The sequence below is a fragment of the Equus przewalskii genome, chromosome 7 (genome assembly GCF_037783145.1).
Source record: "Equus przewalskii isolate Varuska chromosome 7, EquPr2, whole genome shotgun sequence".
Taxonomy (NCBI): Eukaryota; Metazoa; Chordata; class Mammalia; order Perissodactyla; family Equidae; genus Equus; species Equus przewalskii.
In genome coordinates, this window is record NC_091837.1 from 14,640,105 (window position 1) to 14,656,597 (window position 16,493).

The 16,493-nt window shown below is 42.6% G+C and overlaps 1 protein-coding gene across 4 annotated transcripts in view; it reads left to right on the top strand.

Annotated features, from left to right (window-relative positions):
* Positions 1-420: 420 nt before the first annotated feature.
* The window catches only part of SPPL3 (signal peptide peptidase like 3), a 121,818-nt gene continuing 105,745 nt past the window's right edge, over positions 421-16,493 (top strand). Inside the window, exon 1 of one of the 4 annotated variants that reach the window (XM_070628699.1) lies at positions 421-1,007. In XM_070628699.1, the coding sequence (XP_070484800.1) occupies positions 985-1,007 (23 nt within the window). In that variant the 5' untranslated portion in view covers positions 421-984. Of the gene's footprint in view, positions 1,008-1,083; positions 1,252-1,327; positions 1,534-16,493 lie in introns of those variants that run through there. The other 3 variants (XM_070628700.1, XM_070628697.1, XM_070628698.1) reach the window with 3 other exon arrangements.

Here is a 16,493-nt window from a genome sequence, read left to right on the forward strand (position 1 = left end):
CGCAATAAATGTTAGTTGCGTGGACTACGTGCTAAATGAATGAATGAATGAACCAAGGAACGTACGAATGCAGGGATGCAGCGCTCTGCCTGCGGACCCACAGGATGACTGACAGTTGGGGACCCGTGGCCACACGCTGTTGATTGACGGTTGACAGGTGAGTGGCAGCCAACAGACGTTCATCGGGGCTCCCGATTGGCTGGCTGCAGCAGCCCTTGCAAAAGAGGTAGGGGAGGGAACCCGAGGCGACCGCTCCGCGTGGGAAGGGGGCGGCCCCAGGCGGCGGGAGGCGGCCCAACCGCCAGAAGCCCAGCGAGCAACAGCCGCCTCGAACCGACGAACCCACAGCTCCGCGCATGTGCCCGGCGCGAGGGGCGGGGCGCGCGCGTCACGTGAGCGTGTTTTGTGCACGTGACCCGCGCCGGGCCAAGGCTCGCCCCCGCCCCCTCCTGCCTCCCCTCGGCGGGTGTGAGCCGAGCGGCCTCACCTCACCGCCTAGCGCCCCCCTCAGCTGCCGCCGCCGCCGCCGCCGCCTCCACCCGCCAGCCATGTCCCCCGGCCGCCGCCGCCGCCGCCCGAGCGCCGCGCTCCCGCGGCCCAGCGCGCAGTGAGCGCGGGGCCCTCTCGCCGTTCGCCCGCCCCGGGGCCCCCTTGTTCTCCGCGCCGCCGCCGCCGCCGCCATGTTGGGTTTAGAGCCGCAGCGGAGCCGCCGCCGCCGCCGCCGGTGAGGGAGGCCGAGAGCGGAGCCCGCCCCGCCCCGGGGCCCAGGGAGCGGGGCCGCCTCGGAGCCCGGCCTCTCCCCGCCAGCCGCCTCCCCGGCCGCCCGCCCGCCGTGCGTGCGAGCGAGCGAGCCAGCGAGCGAGCGCCGGGCCCCGGCCGCGCCTTCCGCTCCCGGCCCGAGCGAGCCCGCCGCCCGTGCGTTCCCCGCCGCCGCCGCCGCCGGGCCCGGCCGGAGCCTGCAGCGGAGCCCGCGGAGCCAGCGCCATGGCGGAGCAGACCTACTCGTGGTGAGTGCGGGGCTCCGGAGGCCGGGGCGCGGCGAGGGTGGGGGCCGGGGGAGCAGAGGAGGAGGAGGAACAGGTGCGCGGCGGGGGGGCGGCGGGTTGGGGGTGCACGCCCCCCTGGTCCCCGCCAGAGGGGGCGGCTGGCGCTCGGGGAAGGCGGTGGACGGCGGGGACCCGGCGTCCGAGAAGGGGGCTGGCGGAGGCGGCGGCGGCCGCGGCGGATGTCATCTGGTCTTGGGCGGAGCAGGTGATGGAGAAGGGGAGCATGACCCCGGCGGTGGGAAGCCCGCCGATGGGAAGTTGAATCCCACGGGCACCCCGGAACTGACTTGAGAGGATGGCTCCTGGGCAGGAGGAATTGAAAGGGTGGAGAGAGGCGGGCCGGGGCAAAGGTGGGCCACTGGGCCGAGAGGAAGGTGGTGAGAACAGGTGATAAGAGGCCGAACTTGCAAGTTGTTTGAGAGGAGGAGCCGTCTCCACTGGGGCTGCTGCTTAGCACTGGCATGGGGAGTGAGGGAGAGTTGTTAAGGTGAGCAGAGGCCCAGCTGGGAGGGGAGGAGAACCGCGGAAGGAGAGGGTCTGGGGAACCACGGCGGGGAGTCCCTGGTGAAGAGGTTGGAGGGGGAGCCTGTTTGGAGAACCAAATTCCGGAAAGGAAGTCGTTGGTGACAGTGGGGCATGGGCAGAATCTTTGTAAGGGGTGATGCTCTGTTCTTCAGAATTTTAAGTGGCGTGGTGCCTTGGGGCAAATATGGAGATGTGGGATCTGCAAGTTAGATCCACTTTTATAGGACTTTTAAAGTTATTAAATAGCTTGTTAAGGACTGAAAAGCGTACTGTGTAGTTTATGGAGTGAGAGCATAGCTATCCTGAGAAGGAGGGCCGAGGTTTGGGGAAAGGGGGATGAGAGGCCTCCCTTTAGCGTGCGTGCATAGGTGGAGTATTTGCAGGAGGAGTTGAAAGCGTGATGATAATATCCGCGAAGAGTGGAAATGGGATTGTGGGGAGGAAGTAAGAGCTGGAGGGTGAGGAAGCAAGAAATGGATTGTAGGTGTGGGCATGGGAAGTCTGGTTGCAATCTAGACAATTGTTCGAAGATGGTTTACTCGTTGAAGCAGATGTGGTTTGGGACAGAACTGTAGGCTTTCTCTAAGAAAAGAGCGTAATGGAGTGGGAAAAGCATGGCATTTGGAGTTGGAGGACTTAGTTCGGAGGTCTGGTTCACCACTAACTTGCTTTATAACTAGACAAGATAGTAAGTTCTCCATTCTTTTTTCCTTACCTAGGAAATAGGGGAATTAACCTTTTTCATAGGCTATAATGATTAAATGAATAACTTCACAAAGCATGTGGCAAACACTAAAGAGCTGTATTTTGTTATATTATAATTATCTTAGGGACCCAGCAAAGCAGTGGGTAATATCTGAAAATGAATAATTTTATTTATTTATTTTTTGAGGAAGATTAGTCCTGAGCTAACATCTGCTGCCAATCCTTCTCTTTTTGCTGAGGAAGACTGGCCCTGAGCTAACATCCATGCCCATCTTCCTCTACTTTCTGTGCGGGACACCTACCACAGCATGGCTTGTCAAGCGATGCCATGTCCGCACCTGGGATCCGGCTGGTGAACCCCAGGCCACCGAAGCAGAATGTGCGAACTTAACCGATGCGCCACCGGGCCGGCCCATGAAAATGAATGATTTTAAGTAGAAAGCTTTCACTGAGTGGATGATTGGTGGTGGTTGGGGTTATGATAAGTCAGGAATTCACTGTGTCTTCTCATAGGGATAGAGGATTGGCGATTGAAGATGATAATTCAGAAGAGAGCTTCAGTGATGTATATACAATCTCAAAAAGAAAAGCGAGAGATTAAAAGAAAGTAATGCTAAAGGAAGAATTAAAATCTTGGTGAACAGTTGTGACTGCATGTGTTCTTTTTTTTTTTTTTAAGATTTTATTTTTCCTTTTTCTCCCCAAAGCCGCCCGGTACATAGTTGTGGGTCCTTCTAGTTGTGGCATGTGGGATGCCGCCTCAGTGTGGCCTGATGAGCAGTGCTGTGTCTGCACCCAGGATCCGAACCGGCAAAACCCTGGGCCGCCTGAGCGGAGCACGTGACCTTAACCACTTGGCCGTGGGGCTGGCCCATATATGTGTATTTTTAAAAAGGTTAAAACTCGTTTGATAGTTCTGAGCAACAGTGAACTGCCTCTTACTGGCAGGTGATATGGAACAAAGCTGACAGAGGTTTCTCATGGACAGAGTAAGAAGTGAAGGTAGAGGCGCTGTTGTCCTACCTTGTGCTGACTAACTCATCTTAACGCTGGCCCAGCTGAGAGGCCTGATAGCTGCTCTGCTGTTTTTACTGTCCTATATAGAGGCCATGGATGATTGAAAGAGTAAACACAGTGGCCAAGAAATGGGGTAAATGAGAGTGTTTTACCAGGTAGGTTGGCCACACAGGTGTGTGATACTGGATGGCTCTACTAGTTAAGGGGGGATCATTTTGTCAAGTTCCAACAGTTTACAAGATTTACTCTACTAAAATACCTCCTTCGGTCTCAGCTCCATTTTCAGGCTGCCCTCTGTGTCCGCAGGTTCTGCATCCATGGATTCACCCATGGATTGAAAGGCCTACGGTGGTTGCATCTATACTGAACATGTACCGACTTTTTTGGGTCATTATTCCCTGAACAATACAGTAAACAACTACTTACGTAGCGTTTACATCGTATCAGGTATTATAAGTAATCTAGAGGTGATTTAAAGTCTATGGGAAGACATGCCCAGGTTATGTGCAAGTACTACACCAGTATATGTAAGGGATTTGAGCGTCCATGAATTTTGGTATGAATTTTGGAGAGGAGGGCGGGAACCAGTCCCCCACAGATAATGAGGGACGACTGTATTTGCTTTACAGGCAAAGAAGCTTCTTGAAGTCAGACTGCTTAGCCCCTCAGTTTAGCATGTTTTGAGATAGAGAAAGCTTTTACATCATCTTGAGAGAGTGACATATGAGGGGAGAGGATTGAGAAACCAGGCAGCTTTCTAGTTCTTCCTGAGTCAACCGGGTAATAACGTAAAGAACTATCCGTGTGGCATATCATATACGCTCATTTAATCCTCACAAGTGTCTGAGGTAGGTTATCTTCCCCTGTTTTATGGAGGAGGAAACTGGCTCAGGCGGCCAAGTGATTTGTCCAAGATACTTCATCTGTGGTGATGCTTTATTTTGTTTGACCTGAATTCTCGCATCATTTTATTCACTCTCATTGAAGTATAAATATGGAAGAGGTGTTCCAAAAGTACATGTCAACTGAGTTTTGGGTTGTCTATCATTTTGCAGTGTCTTTGTCACCGTTCCCTTGGTTTGTGCAAACAATCAAGATTTGATTTGTTTTTTTTTAAATAGACTTGCACTTTATTTGTATGTGGCCTTTAGGAACATCAACGTTGAAGAGACTACAGTGGCAGTATAGATTTGTCTGAGGAAGGAGTCAGTGAAGAATGTAGAAGCATATGAAAATAGGTCCCTTTAGGATTTTCATAGAATATGTGTAAATTATAAAACAAGATTGGCTATGAGTTGATAATTATGGAAGCTCTGATGAGTACATGGAGGTTTATTATTTTATTCTGTATACTTTTATCTTTTCGAACTTTTTTTTTTTTTTGAGGAAGATTAGCCCTGAGCTAACATGTTCCGCCAATCCTCCTCTCTTTTCTGAGGAAGACTGGCCCTGAGCTAACGTCTGTGCCCATCTTCCTCTTCTTTATATGTGGGACGCCTGCCACAGCACGGCTTGCCAAGTGGTGCCATGTCTGCACCTGAGATCTGAACTGGTGAACCCCGGGCCGCCAAAGCGGAACATGTGAACCCAACTGCTGTGCCACCAGGCTGGCCCCTCTGTATACTTTTACATCTTTAATTTTTTCCTGATAAAAAACCCTTATATGTAAGTTCAAGCTCTTCTCTGGTTTCTTGTGCTTGCTTTCTTCCTAGCAAAGTATGTCAAAATCCTGTTACCCAAGGGTCCAGCTCACATTCCACCTAGCTGTGAAGCGTTTTCTGACCACCCCAGTTGAAAGTGATCTCTTTATTTCTGATACTTGTAGTTCTGTTTGCGTCCCTCTCCTTCACTTTTCATGTGTGAATACCTCATCTCACTAGATTATTGTAAGCTCCTTGAGGTTAAGGATGCTATTACACTGCCCTGTGTCCTCTCATAGTGCCTAGCTCATTGTCTTGCCCATAGCTCCTGCTTAGTAAATACTGAGTGATTGAATATGACACATTTGCAGGGTGGTTCATCCTTTGTTGAAAGAACATTAAATGTAAGGGGAAACTACAGATAGATGAGTGTTTGTAATCCATATACTTATAAAAGAGATCTTTGGGTAACTTAGTTTTCTGGTGTCTCAGTGCCTGGAAGAATGAGGAATGCTATCCCTTAATAAAGTTTTAAATAAAAGCTCTTGACAGAAGAAATTAAAATAATTGGTAGTAACACCATAAACTTTATCACAATTTAACCACAAGTTTCTGCTTGTATCCTTTTTATTCATAAACACTGAGGAGGTAAAAGAACGCATGTGACAACACAAATTGAAGGTGCTAGACTTTTATTTATTTGAGAAAAACACCTGTTCACTGTATATTTATGAGCAGATTTAGTGTAAGTTCTTTGAGCAACAGGAACTTGTCTTTTAATGGAGTCAGTGAGTAATTGTATATAACTGAACTTGAATCTTGGTAAAAATTACCTGTGTGTTAGGGTTGATGTTGGTGTAGAGGGAAAAGAAAGTCAGTCTGTGTGAACCTCATTCACATGAATTTTGTTACCAAAGTAGTATCATCATAATTTATTGTGTGTTTTCTGTGTGCTAGGGCTTTATAAGCACTGCTGAGTAAGGAAACTGAAGCTCGAAAAGTTTAAGTAACTTGCCCAAAGATATAAGTGGTAAAGGGTTCAAAATCAAGACTGTTGGACACCAAGATTCTGACGTTGAATCTGTCTATTTCCATTTTCACAGTCACTACTACAAGCCAACCCTGTTTTGCATGAGTTCCCTATTAGCCTCCTCAGTGGGTTCCCTCCATTCTCCACAGAATGGCTATTCTTCTGAGTGACCTTTTTTTTTTTTTTGAAAGATTGGAACCTGAGCTAACATTGCTTGCCAGTCATCATCATCTCTTTTTCTTCTTCTCCCCAAAGCCCCCCAGTACATAGCTGTGTATTCTAGTTGTAGGTCCTTATAGTTTTGCTATGTGGGACGCTGCCTTAGCATGGCTTAGTGAGTGGTGCTAGGTCTGGGCTCAGGATCTGAACCGGTGAAACCCTGGGCCGCTGAAGCCAAGCACCCGAACTTAACCATTCGGCCACAGGGCTGGTCCCCTGAGTGACCTTCTAACAATCTTAACTCAGATCATGTCAGTCCTCTGCTTTGAACTCTTCAGTGGCTTTTGGCCACACTTAGAATAAAATCCAAATTCTTTGATATGGCTCTTCGTGGTCTCATTGTGTTTCTTAGGGATGACATACAATAAACAAACTAAAAATTACACAGGGGTAAGAGTCTTTATATTTTGGTACTGTGTCCACTGCCTGGCGTATAATAAGTTGTTGGTAAATACTTACTGAACAAATGGATGAGAATGCTTCCTCCTGGGCTACCTATCTTAAGATCTAATGTAAGGCCTGCATTATACTGAGGTGATACATTGTTGTGATAATGGACATTATCCTGTCAGGTATTTGTAAATAGTACTAAACCTGAGAATGAAAATGCAGATCTCTGGAACTAAAGGAAGGCACTTCTACTTTTGGATTACTGTTGTCTATCCTTGTATCTGTTGTGATCATATCTGGTTGTATTTTGTAATCATTGCATCTGCTGAAAGTTTTTCAGAGAAACTGTTTAGTTGAAAATCTGCGTCTAGCGTTATAGACTTTAGATTTGCTCATTTTTGAAATAGGTTTTGCCTGTAAAGTGCTATAATAATGTTTTGGTGATATGTGATTCAAACCAAATTAACCAAAGCTAAGATCGTTTTTCTCAATGTTTCTTATAAAGCCTTTGAGGGTAAAAAAAAAAAAAAGCTGGGGAGTTTATAACCTTATCAGCTTGTAATTCATCAAGTAGTACTATGAATTAAAATGCCTAATATTCATGCATTTCTCAAAATAGATTTCTGTGTGATCATTTATTTTAGGGATGACAAATGCCGTTGAATTGAGGTGTTATATAGTTCTATAAAATTGTATTTTATTTCAACATTAATAATTTATTTAGTTTTCATCATTCTTACTCTGTTTCATCAAACCAGCTCATGAAAAATCAAGGGGCGTCCTGAGAAGAGAGAATCTAACCAAGGGCTGTTTTAGTTCACTATATTTGACATTGGAAGCTTTATGTGATTGCTGTCCCTGGCATTAGATCCATAAGTATAATTGGATTTTTAAAATTCTATAATTTCTGGATTTAATGGTTCCTTCTTAGGAGTTAAAGGAAAATATTGGTTTTAGTTGTGTGTATAAGTCAAGAAACATTTGCAACTTTGAGTTTCTATTGCGTATTTTCTAATCATCGCTAAGAGTTAGAGGGTGTCTAGAGGGGCTCCAGGTGATCAAATTCAATTTTTCAGGGAAAAATCTACAGTTAATCTCCATGGTCCTCACAGTGAATCGTTAGCTTTCACATTTTTCTGATGGATGTCACAAGAGCCACAGCTTAAAATAAAACAGACCCACTCATTTACTGTGATAAGACCAGATTGAGCCCCTAAGAAAAAGTTAGATTTGAAAATATTTTTAAGATATTAGACCAATGTATATGCCTAAACCTAATAGAGACCTAATAGGCAATCCTATTTCTTGGTTTATAGGGTTCACCCTAACTCGGTAGGTAAACTTGATAACTTGATCTCTACTTTGGAGTTCCAGTATTGATAATGAAGAACCACACTAAAGAATTTTTAAAAAGTGCATGAAAGTAGAGGTATGCCCTGGTTTGGTTTTTTTTTTTGAGGAAGATTAGCCCTGAGCTAACATCCACCACCAATGCTCCTCTTTTTGCTGAGCAAGATTGTTCCTGAGCTAACATCTTTGCCAGTCTTCCTCTATTCTGTGTGGGATGCCAGGCATAGCATGGCTTGATAACTGGTGTGTAGATCCGTAACCAGGATCTGAACCAGCGAACTCTAGGCTGCTAAACCAGAGTGCGTGAACTTAACCGCTATGCCACTGGACCGGCCCCCTAGTTGTTTTTTTTTTTTTTAAGATTTTATTTTTTTCCTTTTTCTCCCCAAAACCCCCCGGTACATAGTTGTATATTCTTTGTTGTGGGTCCATCTAGTTGTGGCATGTGGGACGCCGCCTCAGCGTGGTCTGATGAGCAGTGCCATGTCCGCGCCCAGGATTCGAACCAACGAAACACTGGGCCGCCTGCAGCGGAGCGCGCGAACTTAACCACTCGGCCACGGGGCCAGCCCCCCCCCAGTTGTTTTTTTTACCTGTTTGTGAATTATATTGAGTATAAGTGGTCACTCAAAAAATATTCAATTCTGTCATTGCCACTCATTAAATTTTCATTTGAAATCCTAAGATGAGGATTTAATTCTGTTCTGGTTTCTTTGAATCAGGAGATCTTTAGTTTGAGGGTGATTTTCATCTCTGATTAGCTGTGACCTAGTCTTGTCTTAGACCCAGTGTTGTATTTTGTATAATGGTTATGCTTATCCTACTCCACAGGCTTGTTGTGAGGATTCAGTGAGATAATGTATGTGAAAATGCTTTGTAGATTGCTCAGTGCAATATAAAAGCAAGTTATTTGTTCTCTGCATTGTTAGACCCAGATAGGTTCCAGATAGAGTTCCTTACTACAGAAATGACTTTTCTCGTTTCACAATTTAACTGTCATTTAAACTTTAAGATGTCCGTTCTAGTGAGAATTCTCTTGAGATGTCCAAATAGTACCATATAAAAAGAAATAGAAATAATAGTTTGCAAAATGTCATTGGTTTATATTGTTGCCTTTGAAGTGTGTTATAAGGTCACCTCCTTAGTCACAAGTCTCATAGTCCATTGCTACATTACACAAAACAAGGAAGAAAAATCGTGAATTGAATAAAGGCTAAGTTTTTTTCGTAAGGTGGTTTTATTTTGGTCTTTTGAAGGCAGTTTCCCTCACAGTCTGCTCAAAGGAGGGAAGAGCCGTGGTGTGGATAATCCTAGTCTTTCTCTGGTTTTCTTTGGAATGCACAGGAAACTTTTCTACTCTAAAACGCCTGAGGAGGGGCTGTTAGCAGTTTCTTATCTACTTCCTTACTCCACACCAAATCAGCCAGGCACGCCCATTTCCCTTCATCTGAAGGCCTCAGATGGGCTTCACTCTTGACCTAAATAGGACATGTGTAGCAAAGTTTTGTCAGTTGTTTCTTCTACCTGGTTATACAGACGTTTTGACCTAAGTACCTTGCTTGACTTTGTTTTCTTGTTTCCTGGTCTTATATCTTAATTTTTGCCCCGAGTCTTGCTTGACCTTGCAAACTGGACTAAATCTTCAGGCCTTGCCTGACAAGGTTTAACTTTAAAACCTTTGACTGTATGCTCTGACTCAGTAACCGCTCAGAAATTTACATTCGTTTCTCAAAAATGCTTGCAGACATACTGCTGTTAGAAGTAAAAGTTAGTTTTAGAGGATGAATTCTCTTACTTATGCCATTGATTAGTGTAAGCACTAATACCTTAAAGATATTAAGGTCTACTACCTTAAAAATGTCTTCAAACATAGCGTTCATAGGGGCCCAGTCTAGTCTTATTATGGAAATGCCTCCTGGGACGACAGCTGGGCTAGCTAGATTTACTTAAAGATTGGAGATAAGGTCAGTTAAGCAAGAGGGAGAGTGTAGAGAGAACAGAATGGAAGACCAGAAGCTGAGGCTTGGGAAACTCAGAATTGAGAAATGAGAGGAAGAGGAGTCAAAAGAAGCTTTATCAAAGGTCGGATAATTAGGAAAGTGCAATGGGGATGAAAGAGAGGGCCCAGAGGATGTTTAGGGGCAGGAGTGTAAAAATCTACAGGCTTCAAAGAGAATGAAGAAGAAAACAGGCCATTGAATTTGCAAAAGGAAGACATTACTGAAAGTGCACTAATAAATAAAGATCAGAGTAGTGAGGGTGAAAGCCAACTTGGCGATGGGCAGTGAAGAAATACAGGCATCCTTTGGGGGCTAGCCGTTTGTTGAGAGATAAGATGTAAAAGACCTAAGGAAGGATGGCTGATACAGACGGCAGGGTCATAAAGGTCTTTTGTTTTTGTTTTATTTTTTAAATAAGGGAGAGAATTGTGGATTTGAAGCCAGGGAGAAGGAGAAATTGATCTTGGAAAGAGATGGTTTTTTACTGTAGTTTAAGTTAGAGCTTTCTACTTTTTTTTTTTTTTTAATCTTGGAGTTCAGTTAGAAGTTGCACAGAGAACGTAATGGGGAATGAATGCTTGGTGTGCACATTTAGTCTGTTTCTTTTGTCTTTACACTGTCTGTAGTTCACATTGTATTGCATTGGATGTCCTAGGGTTTGTTTTTTTTTAATTGGCTACAGTGTAAAATCCAACCTCTTCAGTCTGACTTTCAAAACAGTCTGGCTTTGTAACCCTACTTGCCTATATTTTCTCTAAAATACTTGTTATTTCAGCCAAACTGGATTACTCACTGTTTCCCCTTTTATTTAAATTGACTCGAATACCTGGTTATACCTGGTTACCCTTTCTCCCAAGTCTCTAAATGTATAATTCCTACCCATCTTTCAGCCAGCCCTGGTGGTCTATTGATTAAGATTCGGTACTCTCACCACCACAGCTGGGTTTATTTCCCAGTCAGGGAACCATGTCACTCGTCTCTTGGTTGTCATACTGTGATGGCTATGTGTTGCTGTGGTGCTGAAAACTATACCACTGGTATTTCAGATACCAGCAGGGTATTTATCATTTATCCCCAGTCGTCGTCTTCAACTTGACCACAGACTGACTGCTACCAATTAATTTATACTTTTATCTCCCAAGCAGGCACTTGTTAAATACGTGACATATATTATTTTTTTTAAAGTGGAGAAGCTTTGCTTTGTTTTTTGTTTTTGTTTTGCAAATAGCAACAGTTTAGGGGAAAAAAATCAGTAACATGCTCAGATTAAAATACTTTGCAGGAAACGTCCCTTGAGGTATGAGGAGCTATAAGCTATATGGAAGCTAGTTTCTGAGCAGTTTAATGTTTTCTCTCTCTGTTGCTATTATATCAGAAATTCATATTTTTTGTATTTAAGCTTTTGTTTAAAAAGCTGAAAATGTTTTTTAAAATAGTAACTTAAGCTTGCCTTCATCTTTTCTGTTTCTAAAAGACTGTTTTCTCTTTTAACTCACTTCTTGTCTCTTGTTTAATAATTATTAATCAGAAAGGGCTATTTTAAAAAATCTCTTGTCCTGGCGTGTGCATATTTTAAATTTTGTAGATACAGCAGTGCCTCGGTCTAAGGTCAGAATTAAATAACCTAGTCATCTGAAATAGGCATTAACCAGAAGTTTGGGGGCTTAGGAGTTTATTTTTGTTTTTGAACCTTTGCATGCTGTGCATGGAGAAAATAACCTAAATCTAAGGATGATGTAGTAAGCTGGTATTCATGGATAGCAAAGGTTCTAAAAGCCGAGACTAAAGGTTATCAACCAACTTAGAAAAAAGGGACTTAGTAGAAGTAGGAGAGAACAGTGTAACAGCAGATGTGAAGCAAAGGCGACGGTTAGAGACTCAGACATCAGGAAGCTTCAGGGAGTGAGACCAATAACAAATTTTTAAAAGATTTGCCGCCTCTTCATTCCCATCTTTGTTCCTGGATGACCTTCTTTGTGTGCACTTAGTACACTGCACTTGCTTCTTTCAGTTGTTGATTTCCTTTTTCATCTGCTTGTCAAGTTTTTTGTTTTGTTTTGATTTTAAGATTGGCACCTGAGCTAACAACTGTTGCCAATCTTTTTTTGTTTTTCTGCTTCTTCTCCCCAAATCCCCTCAGTTCAAAGTTGTATATTTTAGTTGTGAGTCCTTGTAGTTGTGGCATATGGGATGCCGCCTCACCCTGGCCTGACAAGTGGTGCCATGTCCGTGCCCAGGACCCGAACCAGTGAAACCCTGGGCCACCGAAGCGGAGCACAGGAACTTAACCACTCGGCCACGGGGCTGGACCCTGCTTGTAAAGTTTTGAGGACATGAATTATATTTTGTTCATGTCTTTATTGTCAGTTTTTTGGCACATAGTTTATTTAAATGTCTTATTCTGTATTGGATTAAAAATAATAATAACCCTAAAAAAGTAATATTAGGAAGCTAGAAGAGTATGTGATGTCTTAAATTGCTCTGAACCCTCACTTAAAGAGCTTGAAGGGACATGCGTCAAATATGGTGTGAGGTATGTAGATGACTCCCTTATGCTGAGTAAATGAAACTATATTATTCAAGGTGTTAGGCTGGACCTACCTTGATAATCACTGTTCAATCTATGAAACCTCTTCAAAATGCAGTGGGAGAATTGGTTACTGTATTGGTTAGCTATTGCCATGATAATACTACATAACAAGTTACCACAAAACTCAGTGGCTTAAAATAGCAATCAGTCTCCAGATTGGCTAGAGGCAGCTTTGCTTCTTGCCTCGTATCTGTGAGTCATCTAGTGGCTCTGCTTCATTTATGTTCATTTTGGGGCCCAGACTGAATGGGCAGCAGCTACCCAGGGAAGTTCTCATGACTGTGGGAGAAGCACAAGAGGGCAAGTGGAAACCTGCAAGACACCTTGAGGCTCAGGCTCAGAACTGGCACACTACCATCTCTGCTTCATTCTTTTGGCCAAAGCAAGTCATATGGTGGAAACCAAAGACAAGGAGCCACAAAACTGTATCTCGCCCCTTTTGTGAGAGCTGCTGCAAAATCACATGGCTAAGGAGTAGATTCAGGGAGGGGTGAAGAATCAGGGCCCCTAATGTCGTCAGCCACAGTTGAGGTTCCCTCTCCCCTTTCGTATGGCTAGTTATCACTTTTTCATTCTATTCTAAAATGAAGCATTTTATATCATCAGAGTTCATATAGGTCTCTTTCTGTAGCACTGTGGTTTTCATTCTAATGTTGTAAATTTTTTAAAGAGCTTTTGTGAGATAGAATTCACGTACCATACAATTCACTCATTTAAAGTATACAATCCATTGGTTGTTGGTACGTTCACAGAGTTGTGCAGCTATCACCACAATCAATTTTAGAACATGTTTTTTAATCTCAAAAGAAACTGTGTACTCATTAGCAATTACTCTCTTCCCGTCCCAGCCCCTGGCAGCCACTAATGTCCTTTTGGTTTCTGTGGATTTGCCTATTTCATGTAAGTGGAATAATACAATACAGTGTCTTTTGAATTCTTTCATTTAGCATAATGTCTTCAAGGTTCATCCTTGTAGCATGTATTAGTGTTTCGTTCCTTTTTATTGCTGAATAATATTCTACTGTATGTATGTACCACATTCTACTTATCCATTCATCATTTGATGGTTGTTTGGGTTGCTTTCAACTTTTTGTCTATTATGAATAATGCTGCTATGAACATTCTTGTAGAAGGTCTTGTGCAGATGAATGTTTACATTTTTCTTGGGTAAATACCTAAGAGTGGAATTGCTGGCTCATAGGATTTCTCTATGTTTAACATTTTAAGGAACTGCCAAACTGTTTTCCAAAACGGCTGCACCATTTTTCCTTCGCACCAGCAGTGTGTCAGGGTTCTGATTGCTCTACATCCTCAGCAGCATTTGTCCTTGTTCATCTTTTTTATTATAGCCATCCTAGTGGGTGTGAAGTGTTTTTTATTTGTGTAATGTCTATACTTAAGGGTTTATAGAGGGAAAAACCAGTGGTTTAAAATGTTAGATCTGTTTGTTCTTAACAGTGTAGAACCAAAGTTGAACCTCAGTTTTAGTCACTTAAAAATCTAGCATTGAGAAAAAAAATAGAATCTTTTGGCTCACAGATTTTTCTTCAGGTTACTCATTTCTTTTACATGCTAGAATCATTTAGGAAGAAATTAGCGTCAGATGATTGTTAAACTAGTTTCTTCCCTTTGGGTAAGTGAATGACCAAATTACTCTGGCAACCTGCTGCAGCATCCGAGTCCTGGTTTCATGACTGAAGGGTTGTTTTTTGGGGGGCAGCACGGGGGCGGGAGGAGGGAAGTTCTCCTTATCTCTTCTTTGTCGGGAAGGTAATCACCAGAGGAATTAGTTGTAAAATAGGACATTTTCTGGGGAAGTACTGTTCAATAAAATATGTGAGGCACATCTGTAATTTAAAGTTTTCTAGTAGCCACATTAAAAAGTAAAAAGGAACAAGTGAAATTAATTTTAATAATGTAGTTTAACCCAGTATGTTAAAAATATTTATCCTGTCATTGTATGTAATCATTACAAAAATTAACAAGATATTTTACATTTGGTACAAAGTCTTCTCAATTCAGACTAGCCACATTTCAAGAGCTCAGTGGCTACATGTGGCTAGCAGCTATTGTATCGAACAACACAATCCTGGAGGTCTAAGAGCTTATGATCTAGATTTCTGGTTGCATATACGATGATCTGTGTATCTTTAGGAAAACCAAATGAGGACTTGATCGGCCCATATTTCTGGTTCTTTGATTTTATGTTGTTACTGCATGGAAGAGGGTCTTTAGAGGGATGTAGAGAGGTAAGCTCCTTACAAGTCCATTTTTGGTTGTGAGTAGAGATTAGTTAGCAGGAGGAAGGAAAAAATTGGTTTCTCTTATCATTAAGGATGGTACTAGGTTCTATAGTTCTTAACAAATGAAAGAAATCTGTTGTAACTGCTACTGTTTGGTCATTATTCTAATTGTTCTCTGTGTTCAGGGTCTGCTTTGGCCTGTTTTTTTTTTTTTTTAAAGATTTAATTTTTTGCTTTTTCTCCCCAAAGCCCCCCTGTACATAGTTGTATATTCTTTGTTGTGGGTCCTTCTAGTTGTGGCATGTGGGATGCTGCCTCAGCGTGGTTTGATGAGCAGTGCCATGTCCGTGCCCAGGATTCAAACCAACGAAACACGGGGCTGCCTGTAGCGGAGCGCGCGAACTTAACCACTTGGCCACGGGGCCAGCCCCTGGCCTGTTCTTTATCAGTTATATACTGCTTGTACTGTTTGACCACATAGCTCACTTGGTTAGACAGACTAAGGTTGTAGATTTTATCTCTGTAATTAATGAATGACTTTGTGCCTGCTGGGGCTCCACTACGGTGACTAAAGCAGAACAAACATGCTCCTCTCTCTTCCCTGAGTTTACACTTGTGTTAGAGACTGCTGGTATTTGCTGGGTCAAATGCCGGCAAATGTAATTAAGACATCTTGGAGAGAAATTTCAGAGTAGGCCATAGTAAAGACTGTGTGTCCCAGTTAATCGTTTGATTACTAGAGGGACTGAATTTGGTCAAAAGTGTCTTAATATTTGAGTGTCTTTACTCATAGCTTTTTTGCATCCATTGAGATGATCATATGGTTTTTTATCTTGATATGGTAAATTACACTGATTGATTTTTGAATGTTAAACCAATCCCGCATTCCTGGGAGCATGATGTAATATGCTCTTTCTGTGTGGCAAGATGTGCTTTGCTCAAGTTTTGTTCCAGATTTTTGCATCTATTTTCACGAGGTATATTGACCTGTGATTCTCTTGTAATGTCTTTGGCTTTGATATCAGGGTAGTGCTGGTCTCGTTAAATGAGTTGGGAAGTGTTTCCTCCTCTTCTAGAAGAGTTTGTGTAGAATTGGTAATATTTCTTCCTTTAAATGGTTGATAGATCACCAGTGAAGGATCTGGGCCTGGAATTTTCTTTATAGAAAGATTGTTAGCTATTAATTAAATTTTGTTACCAGATACTGAGGTTTATTAATTTTATCTGTTTTCAAAGAATCACTTTTGGTTTTTATTGCTTTTTCTCTTGTGTTTTTCTTTCTGTCGTATTGATGTCTGCTCTTACATTATTTCCTTCCTTCTTGCATTTTATTTGCTTTTCTTTTTTCAGTTTCTCAAGGTGGAAGCTTAGATCATTGATTTGAAACCTTTCTTCTTTTTCCAAGATAAGCAGTTAAAGCTATAAATTTACTCCTAAGCACTTCTTATAGCTGAATTTATTCATCCCATAAATTTTGATCTTTTTAATTTTCATTCAAGTCAAAATATTTTAAAATTTCTCTTATAGTCTCCTTTGATTCATGGCTTATATATTTAGAAGTGTATCTTTCTATTAACTAGTTTAACTCTCTTATAGTTACAGAACATGCTTTGTATTATTTCAGTCCTTTTAAATTTGAAGGAGTTTTTGTTTGATTGGTTTTGGTGGTTTTTTTTTTCAGTGGTCCAGAGTATGGTCCATGTTGGTGAATGTTTTAGGTACACTTGAAAATAACGTG